Source organism: Prunus mume, linkage group LG4 (genome assembly GCF_029339155.1).
Source record: "Prunus mume cultivar Tortuosa linkage group LG4, ASM2933915v1, whole genome shotgun sequence".
In the NCBI taxonomy this organism is placed as follows: domain Eukaryota; kingdom Viridiplantae; phylum Streptophyta; class Magnoliopsida; order Rosales; family Rosaceae; genus Prunus; species Prunus mume.
Window position 1 is genome coordinate 22,838,572 of NC_142701.1, and position 15,914 is coordinate 22,854,485.

At 37.2% G+C, this 15,914-nt stretch overlaps 3 protein-coding genes across 3 annotated transcripts; 2 read left to right on the plus strand and 1 right to left on the minus strand.

Moving 5' to 3' along the window:
* Window positions 1-6,681: 6,681 nt before the first annotated feature.
* On the minus strand, window positions 6,682-9,492 carry LOC103329306 (alpha/beta-Hydrolases superfamily protein). Its single transcript, XM_008231755.3, has 5 exons — window positions 9,286-9,492; window positions 8,403-8,545; window positions 8,168-8,297; window positions 7,299-7,490; window positions 6,682-7,061 (listed from the first exon to the last, which is right to left on the minus strand). Exons 1-5 carry the CDS (start codon window positions 9,340-9,342, stop codon window positions 6,852-6,854), a joined length of 732 nt encoding a protein of 243 aa, XP_008229977.2. The 5' UTR covers window positions 9,343-9,492; the 3' UTR covers window positions 6,682-6,851.
* Window positions 9,493-9,611: 119 nt separating this feature from the next.
* On the plus strand, window positions 9,612-11,457 carry LOC103329305 (putative pentatricopeptide repeat-containing protein At1g10330). The gene is given in 4 exon segments (XM_008231753.2): window positions 9,612-10,066; window positions 10,068-10,307; window positions 10,309-10,642; window positions 10,645-11,457. Coding segments are annotated over 4 exon segments (1,428 nt in total). The 5' UTR covers window positions 9,612-9,616; the 3' UTR covers window positions 11,049-11,457.
* A 389-nt stretch (window positions 11,458-11,846) lies between these two features.
* On the plus strand, window positions 11,847-15,807 carry LOC103329307 (cellulose synthase-like protein B4). The gene is made up of 9 exons (XM_008231757.3): window positions 11,847-12,154; window positions 12,261-12,594; window positions 12,753-12,878; window positions 13,182-13,298; window positions 13,490-13,702; window positions 13,822-13,936; window positions 14,055-14,215; window positions 14,459-14,809; window positions 15,051-15,807. Exons 1-9 carry the CDS (start codon window positions 11,898-11,900, stop codon window positions 15,618-15,620), a joined length of 2,244 nt encoding a protein of 747 aa, XP_008229979.2. The 5' UTR covers window positions 11,847-11,897; the 3' UTR covers window positions 15,621-15,807.
* The last annotated feature ends 107 nt before the right edge of the window (window positions 15,808-15,914 follow it).

Here is a 15,914-nt window from a genome sequence, read left to right on the forward strand (position 1 = left end):
AACTTTGAGCGTATTTACAAATTACACAACTAAAAGTCTTGGTGATTTTCGAAGAAGGTCATCATCTTTCAAAATTTCACGTCGCGACCCAGACTTTTAAAATATTATCGATTTCAACATTTCGTTTGTTTGACGGTACGTTCTTTTGTTAATTATTTACATGGGAAGCGTGGGCCCACTTCTACAAGACAATAAAACTAATTTTGAAGAAAAAAATTCACTGTCTAATTTTGATCTAAGATAGTGATTTGGGGTTATATCTTATTAAGGGTTAGGTTGCTTTATAAGGTGAGCTTTGTGTAACACCAAAACTGTATGGAGAAAGAATTTTTTCCAAAAATGCTCTTGACGAATAAACGTACTATCAGACAAGATGAATGTTGGAATTGATAATATTGTAAAACTTTAGGTAACAATATGAAAAGATTGAAAGATGGTGACTCTTTTTGAACTATTGGGTTTCAAATTCAAATCTAAATATGATGGAAATCAAGATTTTAGTTAACTAAATGCAATATCTTTTCTAAGAAGATAGGTTTGACCTCCATTTTGTACACAATAGAAGAAGAAGAAAGTGGAAAAAAAATTATACCCACCTAAACTCTTGTCTTGATTGAATTATTTATTTTATTTTGGAATGGAAAATTTCAAATGAACTTAAAAATAAATCAGTGATTGGGATGTGTCCATCGTCTTCATACGCCTAGAGCTTTTCTTAATCTCAATGGTGGTAATATTACTTAAATCACAGACTCGCAGTGTAGCAGTGTGAGGAAGCACAGATTTATGAGGGAGGAGGCAGTTAGCTGTGCCCCACATCATGTGGGTCCAACGCGCAAGGGCAGTCGTTCGATCTGGGTCTGATGTCGAGATAGATTGACGCGTTCGCGGCTCCCGATTGGCCCGGCGTCTTTCGCTCGTGGAAAGTCTAGTTTGAGTCAACGGTTCTTAATATGAACCTGGGGCGGGTCCCATATGGAGGTTGCCGATTGGCTTCTTTGGGGGGGAGGGGCCCACTAGGACTTAGGACACGTACCACCGTATGGTTGTATTCGGACCGAGGCTGACGGGTTGACCCCGTCCACTGGAATGGACCCAATCTTGTGTTTTATTATATATAGATACCAGATCCAGGAATAAAATGCTAAAGAAGAAAACAAAAATGATAATTAATATAAATACTAAAATTGAAATAATGGTCCATCCATCAGTCGTGCCCCTTGACTATGCTTTTTATCTTTAGTTATTTTTCCCTTATTAAAAGAGACAATGATATAATGGTTTTATGTGGTGCAAATCATGGGCGTCGCTTTAAAATTTGAAATCAAACGAGTGAAGATTATTGCAAAAGATTTCTTGCATGTCAAATACGCAAGTGTATGTTTGGCTTCTTGTATTAGACCGTCTAGTGTCTACACACGCATGTGCAATTCTTTGATAATTTTTTAGAGCTACCGTCATTACGTCACGTAGTGAGACTAATTCACACATTAAAATATAAATGAACGATATTCTTGATTGGTAAGTTATGAATCTAATGTATGTTACTAAGAAAATAAATAAGCGTGTCACAAGTGACACCGCGTGACGGTGTAATTATTATCTTGAAAATCACTCCAGTATTTAATAAAGGAAAATTAATATAACTGTATTAAATAAATAATAAAAATGAAGGCAAAGGTATCTCTTTCATGGTAGTTTTTATAAGAAAAGGAAAGCTACAATTATGGGTTAAGAGATAGATGATGATAGTAAAAGTAGTCTAAAAATAGAGGATCCAAGGAACCTATTGGAAGCAAAGTTAAAGAAGTGTAGTAGTAGGTAGAAAAATGGATAGATTTTTCCAGAAATTAGGGTTCTACTGGTATACAACAAAATTTAATTTGCCTTTTTTTGTTTCTTGTTAATTTTCTACTATTTGATAACAAACTAGACCAGGTTTGATACTAATCATGTTTAACTAACCCAAATCGATGATGGTGATTTTTTTTGTTCCCATTAATTTTGCCTTTTCTCTAGCATGATCACGATTCAAGCACATACATTGGCTTTCCAATTGTAGTCAATGAAAGGGGCCGCATTATTTGAAAGGGCAAATATAAAGTCGTCAAAAAAGAGCAAATGGGTCGTCTTCTTTCTTTTTCCTCTACCAGCTGCAATCCTCTTCATTTATTCAACTCTGCCTACTTGGACGTGAGTCATGTGACCTGCAAGCAATATAATGAAATCAAAGGTAGCTTTCTATAATTTCCTCAACTCAAAAGGAAACCGTGTCCTGTGCGCAGAACCAAATTGGAAACCAGACTCCTTTCGAATAAAGTTCCTTCCACATGTAGTAATTAAATTTGCATATGAATATTATTCTTTTCGTGCATACTTTTTGTGCAAGCTAAGGCAAAGGATGTGGGAAAGGACTGTGCAATATTTATTTAGTTTGAAAAATATAATAGAAAGGTGGCGGCATTAATATTATATGTGGTTCAAAAGGATGATTAAAAAAACAGTTGTATTTTTTTGCAAGGCATATTTCAGGAATAAAACGTGATTCAATTAATCGAGTCCTTTTTGTCACTCGGAAGTTGAAATAGTATATATCTCTATTTATTTCATGTTCAATTTATAGTTCATTTTGCAGTTCATAAGTCACTACTAGTGAATAGTTTTGATTATAAGAATAATTATGTAACATCTCGCATCGATCAACGGAGAAGGGGTGATGTGTCTTATATGTACATACCCGCTCCATCTAGCACGAGGCCTTTTGGGAGACTGGCTTGAGTCATGAGAACTCCGAAGTTAAGCGAGTTGGGGTTAAAGCAATCCAGGATGGGTGACTCACTGGGAAGTTGCTCTTGAGTTCCCAGAAACAAAACAATTAGGACAAAGAAGGAGACTCAAAGCAGACAATATCGTGCTACGGCGGAGCCAATTCAAGAATATGACAAATTATGTCATAGTCGGTCGTTCACACACATCACTCATATGCATCAACGGCTCACTATGCGTTGGACTCGTCTGGTATTTTCTTATGTAAGTTTGAAAAGAGTTGAGCTCATTGGTTTTTTGTTTATGGTCAAATGAGCTCATTGATTATGTTATGGAGCCTATTTTCTTTTCTTGTATACAATAAATGATTGACTACAATTTAGCTGGCAATAGGGAAAAACGTGAATGCTTATGAGTGGGGACAGATATGGGCAACAATTATGGAATTGAAGAAAACAAAGCAAGTGTGGAGGGCAATATCGGCCTACTACAGGCTGCTAGGGTTCTCAAAAGTTCATGCAATTGCTTTTATTAATGTCTCGTGTACATTTTTTGCCTTTGGGTTCAAAAGCGCAACTTCAGAATCGCTTTTTGAATAATTACTTCATGAACTGGTTTAGTTTAGTGCTAGGCTACTTTTGCTGTTATATGGTCGGTTAAACATATATTTGAAATCTCATGCATGCATATAGTGGATTAATCTTATAAACGACAATTGTTGAATACTACAATATTCAATTCTCAAACTTAGTGTAATTTCTAAAATTGTTTTCGAGTATTGTTGGTTTAACAACATATTATCTCTTATAACCACTCCGCAAACCCATTTAAATTACTCAAAAGATCAATACACCAACAAAGTTAGCGGAGTTAGCTCAAGATTAATTAACTAATTGGGTAGATTAATTAACTAGTTGGGTCTTTTTAAACGGCAAACTTAGGTAAGACAAAGTACTAAGTAATTGAGTGACGAATTGCTTTATAAACCCAAACCTACTTCATTTGAAGTTTTACATACATTTATAAACACATTTATTTGGCAAACGATACGATTATTTCAGTGATTGCGGCTCATTCTTGTTGTCTTGTACTTCAAGCAAAACTACCACTCCAAGAATTAGATTAATTAATTAATTAAATTATACACACAAAAAAAAACGTTTTGATAAAGATTTATATGACTGCCGACGTATGGTTTGTTCAAAATTAGCAGCCTCTAAAAGGTGTTGCTCAATTAAATTATTTGAGAAATTCTCAATAAAATAGGACTATATATATGTCAAAATGTGTGTGTTGGATCATAAATTTATTAATTAAGGAACATAATTTTATTATTTCAAGATCATAAATTATTGGGTTAGCTGGGCTGCCGGAGAAGACTTAGACCGATGATGAGGTTATGCGTGCATCTATCACTCTTTACAGAGATTTGACAAACCTGATAATGGTGCAGCGTGGATACTCCAAAATCAAAGATCATGTATTAAAATTAAATTAAACAAATATGAAATAATTATTTCATTTTCTTAAATATGATTAAAATAAATATTCATAATGGAGCTAGGTAAGCACTGCGGACCATAGAACCTAGAACTGTATATTAAAGTGATGGATATTTTCACACAGCTAGCAGATTTAATTTGATATTAATATCATGTTGCAAATGAGGGACAAACGTGTATGTATTTATGCCACAAAGTTATTTTTTTTTAATAGAAATTTCGGGATTGCATTTATAATTCAGCTGAAAAAGTCTTTAGCCACAAATGGACATTACAATAACGGAGCTCTAACATCAAAATTAAGATAATATGGGGCTCCTCCACTAATGATCACGCATAATTGAATAAACTTTGGCATAGTCATCCCAACTAAGAATGCAAACTCATAACAAAAAAAATAGATAAAACTTGAAAAAATCAAACCATAACAATAGTTATTAAGGCGCCGCTTTCATATTTTTCAAAACTTATTCCAAATGTGCAAATGGGAGTCTAGCCCAATGAAAAAAGATATTGACTTGTAAATCAGTGATCTCAAGTTCAAATCTCATAACACTGTAATAGTCTATTCCAAATGTAATTAAATTATCATGATAATTTAATCAATTTATTTAATTAATGTAGATAGTCAACAATGGTATAATATATGATATATCCATCAGTTTGGTCAAAGTTCCAACTTCAAATAAATGTCTCTCAAGATTCAAAGCCAATTTGATGACCAATGAAACAAGCAAAAAAAATGGATAAAAAAAAGCTGAAGAGAAGAAACAGAAAGTCAGTTCCCAAAGCATTATTGCTTCTTTTTGTATGTATATATACTATATATATATATATATATATATATATATATCTCTGCTGCTCTGTGACAGTGCATTTCTCATTAGAGTCAGTAGTTTTATATGAAAGAAGGCAAAACCCATAAGTTATTGTCAACCTAACAACAAACTTTGCCCCCAACCCCCCTTCCCCCTTTTTTTCCTCAACTTTGCCCTTTTAAATTGATGAGCTTTATGTGTACTCTGCGCAAAAACAAGCAAACCCCATGAATGGCTGGGTTTTTAGACTTTGATCCGTCCTTGACGAAGTGTCCAAAAAGTTAGGATATACAGAAAGATTTGTATCTTTAGTTTTAATTTGATGTTGAAAGGACGAGAAGAAGAAGAAAGAAATTAGATTGAACTTTAAAGTCATAGCCACAAGGTATGACCATAAATCCAACTAATTTTGTTAATAATATTGGAGAAAACAAGAGCTCACGGTACTCGGCTAGTCAAAATTAAACAAAAGGAAAATGTTCTAGATATGGTCCATGCCATGCCATAAAAAAAAGTCTTCATCTGCTCAATAATTTTGTCTTGCTTAAGCAACTGGACCACCGCCGTACCAGATTCACATTATACATTATAATTTTTTTTTAGAGATTTAATGTCCAAGCACTTGACGTCTAGAGATTCAAACTCCAAAATTGAACCCGTGAATGGGGCAAGCTAGGAATGCAAATGGAAGAGAAGAAGGGGGTGATTGTAGGGTTTCTTTTCTTTTTATCATGGGCGGAGATCTTTGAATTTTTGACATTTTCTAATATTGAGAAGAGAAGAAATACAATCAGGCCGGAAATTAGTTGATCAGTGAAGTTGGAAGTTGGTATGCAAAATGGAAGAAGTCAAGGCTCCATTGAAATGAGGCTAGAAATGGGTTGATTTCTCTGTGCATTTTAAGGTGCATATTTATTGGCCATAGGCCATAAGCTGAAGGTGATGTATCAGACAAAGAGGTGAGAAACCTCGCCAAATTTTCTTGTCATTTCTTTTTCAAGCATTCAAATGGAATTGACGTGAGAAACACGTGCGAAGGCCATTATTTTCCCTCTCTCTACAACTCATTTCCAATTGGTCATCTCAAATTCCAAGTTGCAAGGAAATTAAATTGAAAGGATGTGGTCCATTTCATTATGATTTGAATTTGCGAGAGGCCAAACCCAACTCAAAAGTTGGCATGCAGTACAACTGTACAAGGCTGGTTAAGATGTCCGGTTCTCCATAATTCAACATTCAACATTTTTCCTCGACTTGCTCACATCACATGCATTCTTTCTAAACCTAATTTAATCCACCCATGCGCACCCCCTTTCACATACAATCTATTCATTTTATAAAATAAAAATAAAAAATAAAAAGGCGATAGAAGTTTATTAGATCAAATGGACAAAAAGAGTACAGAGGAAAAAGACTATAAAGGTAACCATCCCAATAGCAATACGGTGGACAATCTATTCATTTCTATATATGTTTATTGAGGCATATTTAGAGATATTTAGACATAATTGACACAGAAAATCATCTGATGAGCATATCAGACTATTGAGGAAACCAGAAATCACCAAAATGTAAGTAGACATGGCGCATCCAAATTTCAAATATAAGGAGAAGATATATATATTAGACAAGAAGTTAAATATTAATTGCTAGTCAAACCAGGAAGTTGTCAAGTCTGGATAGGATATATCCTACTAGAGATAAGAGATAGTAGCAACCAGTAAGTAGAGCATATGTTGGATATATAAAACTAGACTAGTAAAACTTAAGCAGACAGATAACGAGTCATCCACGACTCGAAGCGAGACCAAGCCAGCTGAACTGCAGCTTCATCCTCATCAGGCAGGCCCATGTTCTTCCTCCTCTTCACACCTTCTTGAGATCTATTCATGAAGGCATGCCCATTGCCTGGATAAATGTGCACCTCATACAGGATTCCTGATGCTTTCAGCTTTTCTTCCAAAGACTTGGCAGCCTGAAAATCAAAATCCAATTTCAGCATGAGTAATTTTTTTTCATAAATTTGAAGGCTAAGGTCTAACAAGGATCCAATGGGGGTTCCAGAACATGAATGGGCCTAGAATTTTGCTACGTCAATTATACACAATCATAAGGCGTCAACAACTCAGTCCAGAAAAAGAAATTCAGAAAAAAATAAAGAAAGGTAACAAAAATAATCAAGACTGAAAGATAGAAAAAGAAAAATCAATACCCCCACATCTGAGAAGCCAACATAATTATCAAGCTCTCCAAAATGAGCCTGAACAGGAGCCTTAGCTTTGGCAGGGTCTGCAAGCTCTGATGACGGTACTCCGTAAAATGCAACAACAGCATCAACCTCAGGGACCAAAACAGAACTTGCAATTGAGAGAGCACCCCCCAAGCAAAATCCAGTAACACCAACCTATTTTGATTAAACAATTGGTTAATTTTGCAAATGATTTTACTTTCTAAACTTCTTCATATCATAACTGATTGATATAACCATAATTTTTAGTGATGCGAACTTCGAAGGAGGACTGGTTATCAGAACACAGCAGAATCTTACTATATTTTGTGGATCATGACATTTCAAAGCAGTTTCTAGTCATGCATTACATTGGTTATTCTCATCCTGAATATTTATAGAACTTAATAGAGAAAAAGAAAGATCAACTTCAAATTTTAGCACTGACTTACCTATCTGTTCAATATGACATAACAATCATCCAACTGTTCTGTGGCGATTTTTGTTGTATGATAAAGTTAGGCATCACAAGGCTTAAGATTGAATGTCTCAAAGAGATCATAAAAATATGGACAAACATATCAGAAGGAATAAGGCATCATTGGTGATTAAGATATAACTAAGCTTAGATATGTAATGTACTTTTTGCTGTTAGTTAGCTGGTTGGCAGTGTCCTGTTTAAAGTTTATTTATATTAGTCAACACCTTGTTTCGTGTATTTCCCTGGTTTTTTTTTTCATATTTCCATAACATATATACACCATAAGACAAACCAGACCTCCAGACCAGCCCCAAATTATAGCTACTTAAGACAATTATTATATAATTAAAGCAAGAAGTAAACTGCGTCACACCTTCTTTGAACCATTTGCTTTCAGCCAATTAGCAGAAGCTTGGATATCCTTTACAGCACCTTGCCAATCAAGACCATCCATCAAATGTTGTGCTTCTGCAACATCCAAACCAACCTTTCCCCGATACAAGCTAGAAAAATTAAGCAAGAAGATACTTAGCATTCAAATGCAACAAGTAATTAAATAAGCATACACATAATACTAATAGATATTAAAGTAAGCTTAATGAATTTACTCTGGGATAAGTGCTTTGAAACCAGAAGCCAGTTGAGAAATTTTCATAGCATGGTTCTTGATTTCAAAATCCACACCCCACCACTCTTGAAGTACAACAATCCCAGGAGCATCTTCTTTTCCAACAACATATGCATCAAATGCCTGGTCAATTAGATAAAAGAAGAAGAACAATCAGAAACAAGTTTTAGTGGCGGCTAGTAACCACAAAAACGTATTATCACGAACAATTCAATTAAAAAGTTCAGTTATTTGCAACGAAAGAATGAAATGGTTTCTAAATACAATCTGTCAAGACAATCCACTTCATAGTTGCAGTTCAGCAGTATGACTTAGTGTGCTTGAATGTGTCAATAGAATCAAAACTGAGAGACATAAGTGAAATCTAAGAACAAAGTTGGAGAGCATGAAGAGAAGGTAGCCGTGGATGTTACCCATTTGCCAACATCACCAACAAACCATAGATATGATAATGAACGCACAAGCCTCAAAAGAGTTGATGCACAACTTTCCGAGAGGCCACAACATGGGCAATTTTTTAAAATTTATTTTATAATCAATCCAGGCCCGATCATATTAGAAAAAACTAAAGTATGATTCTTTAAAATAAAATAAACAATTCCACCACAATCACATTAATTTCATAAATGGAAATAGTTCCAATTCACTCGAACATAGAAATCTAACAAAACGACACAAACCCCATCTCATTTCCTGCCTAATACATTCAAAAACATCAAATTCCCTTTTACCATCAGTCAAAATTGTCAAAAGAAAAAATCATACAGCCTCTATTGAAAGAAAAAAGAAACCCAATACCAGAATTTCGAAAAAAAGAAAGAAAAGAAAAGCAAAAGACTAAATGGGGCAGAAGCAAGACTCACAGTATCACCTCTGTGGATTTGGATTTTCTTGAATGGGGCAGCAGCAGAGTCGGCCATAGAGCGGACTGAGAAGCGAGAGAGAGTCCGTACGAGTGAGAAAGGAGCGGCGGTGGAGGTTGGAAGAGCTTTGGAGAAGGTTCTGGAAGCTGATGATGATCTCAGATTAAGAGCAGCCCGATGCCAACATTCTCCACTGAAATTTCACCCAACAAAAACGAAACAGCTGTAATTATTATAGAGACGAAGAAATGCCACCACGACGTCGTTTTGTACATTTGGGTTGCTTTTTGACACAGATGTAAAAGTATCATGCAACACACGAATTGGTCTTATGCCACGTTTGTCATCTCCCGAGTGTTTACTGCAACTCCTCCAACGCTTCCTCAAACACCCAAACCAAATCAACCAAATCCATTCCCGCCTTATCTCCCACGGTCATCTCCTCCACAGCCCAAACCCTAGGTCAGCTTCAAAATGGATGACGACCCTCCTTTACAACACTTTGATCAGAGCCCATCTCGGTTTCAGCCAAGCCCACAAGCCTTTCCTCCTCTTCACCCACATGCTTGCCCACCAAGCCCCGCCCAACAGCCACACCTTCCCTCCGCTTATCAAAGCCGCCTCTGCCTCCTCCTCCCCCAATTTGGGCGCGCCCCTTCATACCCAAGTTGTGAAACGGGGCGTTATGCATGACCCATTTATACAAACCTCGCTTGTTAGCTTCTATGCACAGTTTGGTATTTTGTGTGATGCTCGCAAGGTGTTTGAGGAAATTGCTGAACCCGTGTGTTGTATCGTACAATGCGATGATTGATGGGTTTGGGAAGAATGGGGATATGGGTTCGGCTGTTTCGCTCTTTCAAAGCATGCCCAAGAAGGACGTGGTTTCGTGGACAAGTGTTATTAATGGGTTCGGGAGAAATGGGAGTTTCAGTGAGGGGATTCAGTTTTTTAAGATGATGATGCATGAGGATTTGATGGGTTGTTTTGTAAAGCCAAATGAAGCTACTTATGTTACTGTTGCTTTCTTCATGTGCTAATTTGGATGGGTGGGGATCTCTTTATTGGGGAAAGCAAATACATGGGTATGTTATTAGAAAAGAGATTGAATTGACTGCATTTCTGGGGACTGCATTGATAGATCTTTATGGGAAGATGGGTTACGTGAGCAGTGCCGCAAATGTTTTCAAGAAGATGGTAGTCACAGAAGTTTGTACTTGGAATGCAATGATTTCAGCTCTGTCTTTGAATGGTAAGGTGCGGGAGGCTTTGGACCTGTTTGAAAAAATGAAGAGAGAAAGGTTGCAGCCTACTGCAGTTACATTTGTCGCAGTTCTTACAGCTTGTGGTCGTGGAAGCTGGTGAATTTTGGTCTGGAGTTGTTTAGATCAATGTCCAATGACTTTGGGGTTGAACCGATAATGGAACACTACGGGTGTGTGGTTGACCTCCTGGGCAGAGCAGGCCTATTTTTGGAGGCAACTGAGCTTATCAAGAGCATGCCTTTTGAGCCTGATGCTTCTGTATTGGGGGCTCTTTTGGGTTCTTGTAATATTCATGGGACCGCCGGGCTGGGAAATGAAGTTGGGCAGAAACTGCTTGAGTTGCAGCCACAACATTGTGGACGATACGTGGTTTTGTCAAGCATTAATGCTGGGACAGAGAGATGGGATCGTGCTGCTGCTGTGAGGCAAGCAATGGTGCATGCTGGAATTCGGAAAATTCCCGCCTACAGTGTCATTGATGTAAATTGGAATTCATAGCTACATAGCATAATCTTTATGATTTAGAAGTACACAAGAGTATACTTGGAATTTACATGAACTGGCTGATAAGAGGAGTTTTCATCCACACAATCCCCACAGAAAAGACATCCACTTTCAAGATTTCGTTTTATTTGTATTAGAAGTGTGAGAAATCAGTCATCTTCTGCAGTTGCCCAAAAGTTCAAAGGTAATTAAAATAAAAATTAGAATCAAATGGTCAAATGGTCCAAATGGTCCAAAAGGAGAGTGAAATTATATTTCGTTTTTCTGCTTCTTTCCTTTTCGTGATGGGTTTGTTTCATTTGGACTCTTAAGTCGTATGGTGGTCATCCACCCAAATAATTGGATACCATTGTTCTCTAGAATGATATATATGGCAACCTTGCCGTGTATCTTTCTGTTTGGATTCATGTGATCACGGAACATATTTGAAGCATGCCTCAAGAATATGCAAATGGTTAATTGCCAAAACGAATTTGTAGCCGGCACACCACATGCTATGGCAATGTGATATTGTTCAATCATAACTTGAAACATGTCACACAATTCAACATTTTGTTTATTTTTTCCTTTGGAAGAAAGGAAGGGAGAGACCAAAATGAAATTACTACGTGTTTGAGTTGGATTCTCACATTCTAATATAAACTCAAATTCTAATATAAACCAAAAGCTCCCGGTTTTTCATACAATATGTAATAGAAAATAGTCCTATGCCACGTGTACTCAAAAAACCAAGCAAACATGCAAAGCCAACTAGACCACACTATAAGTATATGTACGTGGCTACATATAAACACTGAGCTAGCTAGGCGGCCAAAACACCCTCACTTTCTTCTCATCTTTGCAATGGCTAACCCAAACTCTCTCCCTCTACATGAAAGATTCGAGCACAAAAACACTTTGCACAAAGTCATGGAGTTTATAATCCTCTTCCTCCTCCTCTCACTCCTTGTTTATCGTCTCCTCTCTTTCAACAACAATGGTTTCACTTGGCTTATTGCATTTCTATGTGAGCTCTCCTTTACCTTCAACTGGATCATCACCATCAGCAACAAATGGAATATTGTTGAATACAAAACATACCCAGACCGCCTCTTACAACGGTATGTAACACCGACCATGTATGCACATCCCTTTTTTTTTAGTGTCCATTTATTAGTTCAATAATTTCTTCACTTTGATGTTTAATCATGTGCTTTTAATGATTAGGGTGGCTGAGCATGAACTTCCCCCAGTGGACATGTTTGTGACCACAGCAGACCCAGAGCTGGAACCACCTATTATTACCATAAACACTGTGCTTTCTCTGTTGGCTTTGGATTACCCAGCAGACAAACTAGCTTGCTATGTGTCTGATGATGGTTGTTCCCCTCTCACCTTCTACTCGCTTGTGGAAGCATCAAAGTTTGCCAAGCTATGGGTTCCATTTTGCAAGAAGTACGATGTTCAAGTTAGAGCTCCTTTTAGATACTTCTCCAATAATAATACCATGTTTACTGGAAATAAATCAAACGAATTCAAGCGAGAATGGAAAACACTGAAGGTGGTTAATTATACTCCTTTAGCCAAATTTGATCATACTTATGTTGTCAGAAAAAGAAAAAAAAAACATCTTATATTGTCAGACTGTCTAACACGAGAACACAAATTTCCACCAGATGATGACAAATGAACTTGTTTGTCTTCATGTGTAATTTGCAGGATGAGTATGAGCAGCTTAGCCGCAAAGTTGAGTATGCGGTGGGCAAATCTATTCCATTTGATCTTAGCGGAGACTTTGCAGTTTTCTCAGATATAGAGGGCAATAATCATCCAACAATCATCAAGGTATACAGCTAAGAATTGCTGGATTGTCTGCTCCTTTTGCCTCTGTATATATGGTGGCTTTTCTCAAATGCAACTTTACAGAGACAGACACACACACAAATATCTTGGTTTTGTTGTCCTGAAATTTAACACAATTAGAGTCAGCTTAGTATAGTTTTGGTTTTGGTATTATTTTTTCGGCTAATAGGGTTTGGAGAGGTAGAGGAAACAGTAAGGAAGAGAAGCTAGACAGAAAAAAACAAGTCATTATTCACTTTATTAATCGATGACTGATTAGATTTTTTTTTTCCAATTGTTCTGAAGGTTGTATGGGAGAACAAGGTAGGTGCTTCAAATGGACTGCCACATTTGGTTTATATATCCAGAGAAAAGCGGCCAAAGCATCCACATCATTCCAAAGCCGGGGCCATGAATGTTTTGGTATAATCAATTTCATATATAGAAACCAAAATGTCAATATGCACATCAAATATTTATCGATAACATGTCAATATGTTTTGTTAGTGATAATGATTTCGAGACATCATCGTCTTATAAGTAATATATTCCATCTGTTTTGAGTAATCTTAACGAAATTAATTAATTTTTGATCAATTATACATGTTGTGTAGACTAGAGTGTCAGGGTTGATGAGAAATGCTCCCTTCATGCTGAACGTAGACTGTGACATGTTGGTCAACAACCCAAACATGATGTTTCATGCAATGTGCATGTTGCTGGGATCCAAGAACGAAACGGAAAATGCATTTGTTCAATTCCCACAAACCTTCTACGACGGACTCAAGGATGACCCGTTTGGCAATCAGATGACAGTTTTGTGGAAGGTGCATCTCATGCAAATTTAATTCATATCAAAAAGTATATGACGGTCCATAAATCAAAATTTATGAAGAGTATGATTTACATTGGGGAACTAATCAATATATTTGTTACTATATGGTAGTATGCCGGGCGTGGAATATCAGGAATTCAAGGCCCTTTTTATTTAGGAACAGGATGTGTTCATAGACGAAAAGTTATCTATGGTCTCTCTCCAAATGATGTCAAGATGACTAATGGTAAATCAAATCCCTCCCTCCATCCCCAGATGTCTCTTAATTTTGTTTTGTTAGTAAGAGTATAAGCTCGACGAATGCATGATCCTAATTTTTTAAGTTTTCTTGCGAGGAAAACTAGATTTGCTTAAAACTTTTGGAAATTCAAAAGAATTCACCAAATCAGTAGATGATGCTTTGCAAGGAAAGACAGAATATCCGGACATGCTTTCAAAATCCATGGAGGCTGCACACCAAGTTGGAGATTGTGGGTACGAGTATGGCACCAATTGGGGTAAAAAGGTATGTCTGCTTATATTTTTGTCATATTAGTTGGGATTTAAAAAGTCAAAATAAGTAAGAGATTTGTAACTCAAGTGATTAAAAGCAATTATCTGTACACTTAAGATCCTGCTTCGAATACCCCTCCCGATCTCGAGTGTGTTTTTAAGAGTTTCCCTAAGGTTAAGTGACAGTGTGTTTTCAAAGTTGCAAGTTCCTTTTTCTATTTTGTCTATGTTTTTGTTGATCTCTTTTCTTGTGTAGGTGGGGTGGATGTATGGATCAACAACAGAAGATATCCTCACCGGGCTTTCAATCCATAAGAGAGGTTGGAGATCTATTATTTGTTCACCAGACCCACCAGCTTTTCAAGGGTGTGCTCCAACTGGTGGGCCTGCTTCCATGACCCAACAGAAGAGGTGGGCCACAGGCCTGCTTGAAATCCTGCTCAGTAAAAATTGTCCCGTATTTCATACTATATTTGCAAACCTCAAATTTAGGATGTTCTTAGCGTACTTCTGGGTCTTTTCTTGGGCCCTACGCTCTGTTCCTGAGCTATGCTATGCTGCGCTGCCAGCTTACAGTATCATCACCAACACACATTTCTTGCCCAAGGTGAGAGCACACCCACATCCTTGGACTTTAGGGTTGATGCAAGTTAAGTATATGCTACATACTACATAGATCATCAAGTTTGTTCATCAAATAACTGAAATATGAGCCCACTTTGTGAATCAAGTAAAACGTTACTATCTGCGTTGTCACATTATTCGGGTACAAATTTACAAGATGTTAGTGTTATACTATTATTTTTAACACAGCTATTCTTTCTAACTGCTCCAAATGTGCAATGCAGGGCCAGGAACCAACCTACTATATACCAATAGCTCTGTTTGTGCTTTACCATGTGTACACTTTATCGGAGTATCTTCAAACCGGTCTATCAATCCCGGCATGGTGGAACAACCAAAGAATGGGAAGAATAACCCCAATGAGTGCTTGGTTATTTGGAGTTATTGGTGTCATACGCAAACTCTGCAAACTCTCAGGCAGATCAGAGACAGTGTTTGAAGTCACAAGAAAAGACCAATCTACTTCAACTGATGAAGGAACTGAAGCAGGCACATTCACATTTGACAAGTCCCCAATTTTTGTGCCTCCCACTACAATTTTGCTGGTGCAGTTAACAGCCCTGGCTACTGCTTTGTTTGGGCTGCAACCACCAGCTCATGATGGGCTCGGGTCAGGCCCGTTAGAGGTTGTGTGCAGTGTGTGGTTGGTGCTGTGCCTGTGGCCATTTTTGAAAGGGCTGTTTGGTGCTGGGAAATATGGGATTCCCTTATCCACCATACTCAAGTCTGCTGGTTTCACATTACTGTTCTACACTTTGTGCACAAATATGTGGCTACCATCTCATCCTTTCTAAGCCCTCTTTGAACCCCAAATTTTGCTAGGGTTTTTTAAAATCTCATTGTGTAAGTGAAGGGAAATGACACAGTTGAAGATGTTAATCGAAGTCACTGAGAGTGGTGTGGGCACTGAGAATCTCTGAGTTGAAAGAGAAACCAGTTGGAGATGGTGCTGTTTATTGGAAGTGTGTTAGATGTTCCTAATTGCTGCTCGGTTCATGATTCTTCCAGAAGTGTTTTTGGTGCACCAATTCTATGGTCCATCATGACACTCTTCCATCACATTTTCTGATGACAAAAAACGTGATAAA

Bases quoted from the DNA above. Each gene is read 5' to 3' on its own strand.
- LOC103329306 (XM_008231755.3), bottom strand. From the start codon at position 9,342: ATGGCCGACTCTGCTGCTGCCCCATTCAAGAAAATCCAAATCCACAGA. The intron at 7,491-8,167 runs GTGTGACGCAGT...TAATCAAAATAG, and splicing joins AAGCAAATGGTTCAAAGAAG to GTTGGTGTTACTGGATTTTG. The intron at 7,062-7,298 runs GTATTGATTTTT...TTTGATTTTCAG, and splicing joins TTGGCTTCTCAGATGTGGGG to GCTGCCAAGTCTTTGGAAGA.
- LOC103329307 (XM_008231757.3), top strand. From the start codon at position 11,898: ATGGCTAACCCAAACTCTCTCCCTCTACATGAAAGATTCGAGCACAAA. The intron at 12,879-13,181 runs GTATACAGCTAA...ATTGTTCTGAAG, and splicing joins ATCATCCAACAATCATCAAG to GTTGTATGGGAGAACAAGGT. The intron at 14,216-14,458 runs GTATGTCTGCTT...TTTCTTGTGTAG, and splicing joins GCACCAATTGGGGTAAAAAG to GTGGGGTGGATGTATGGATC.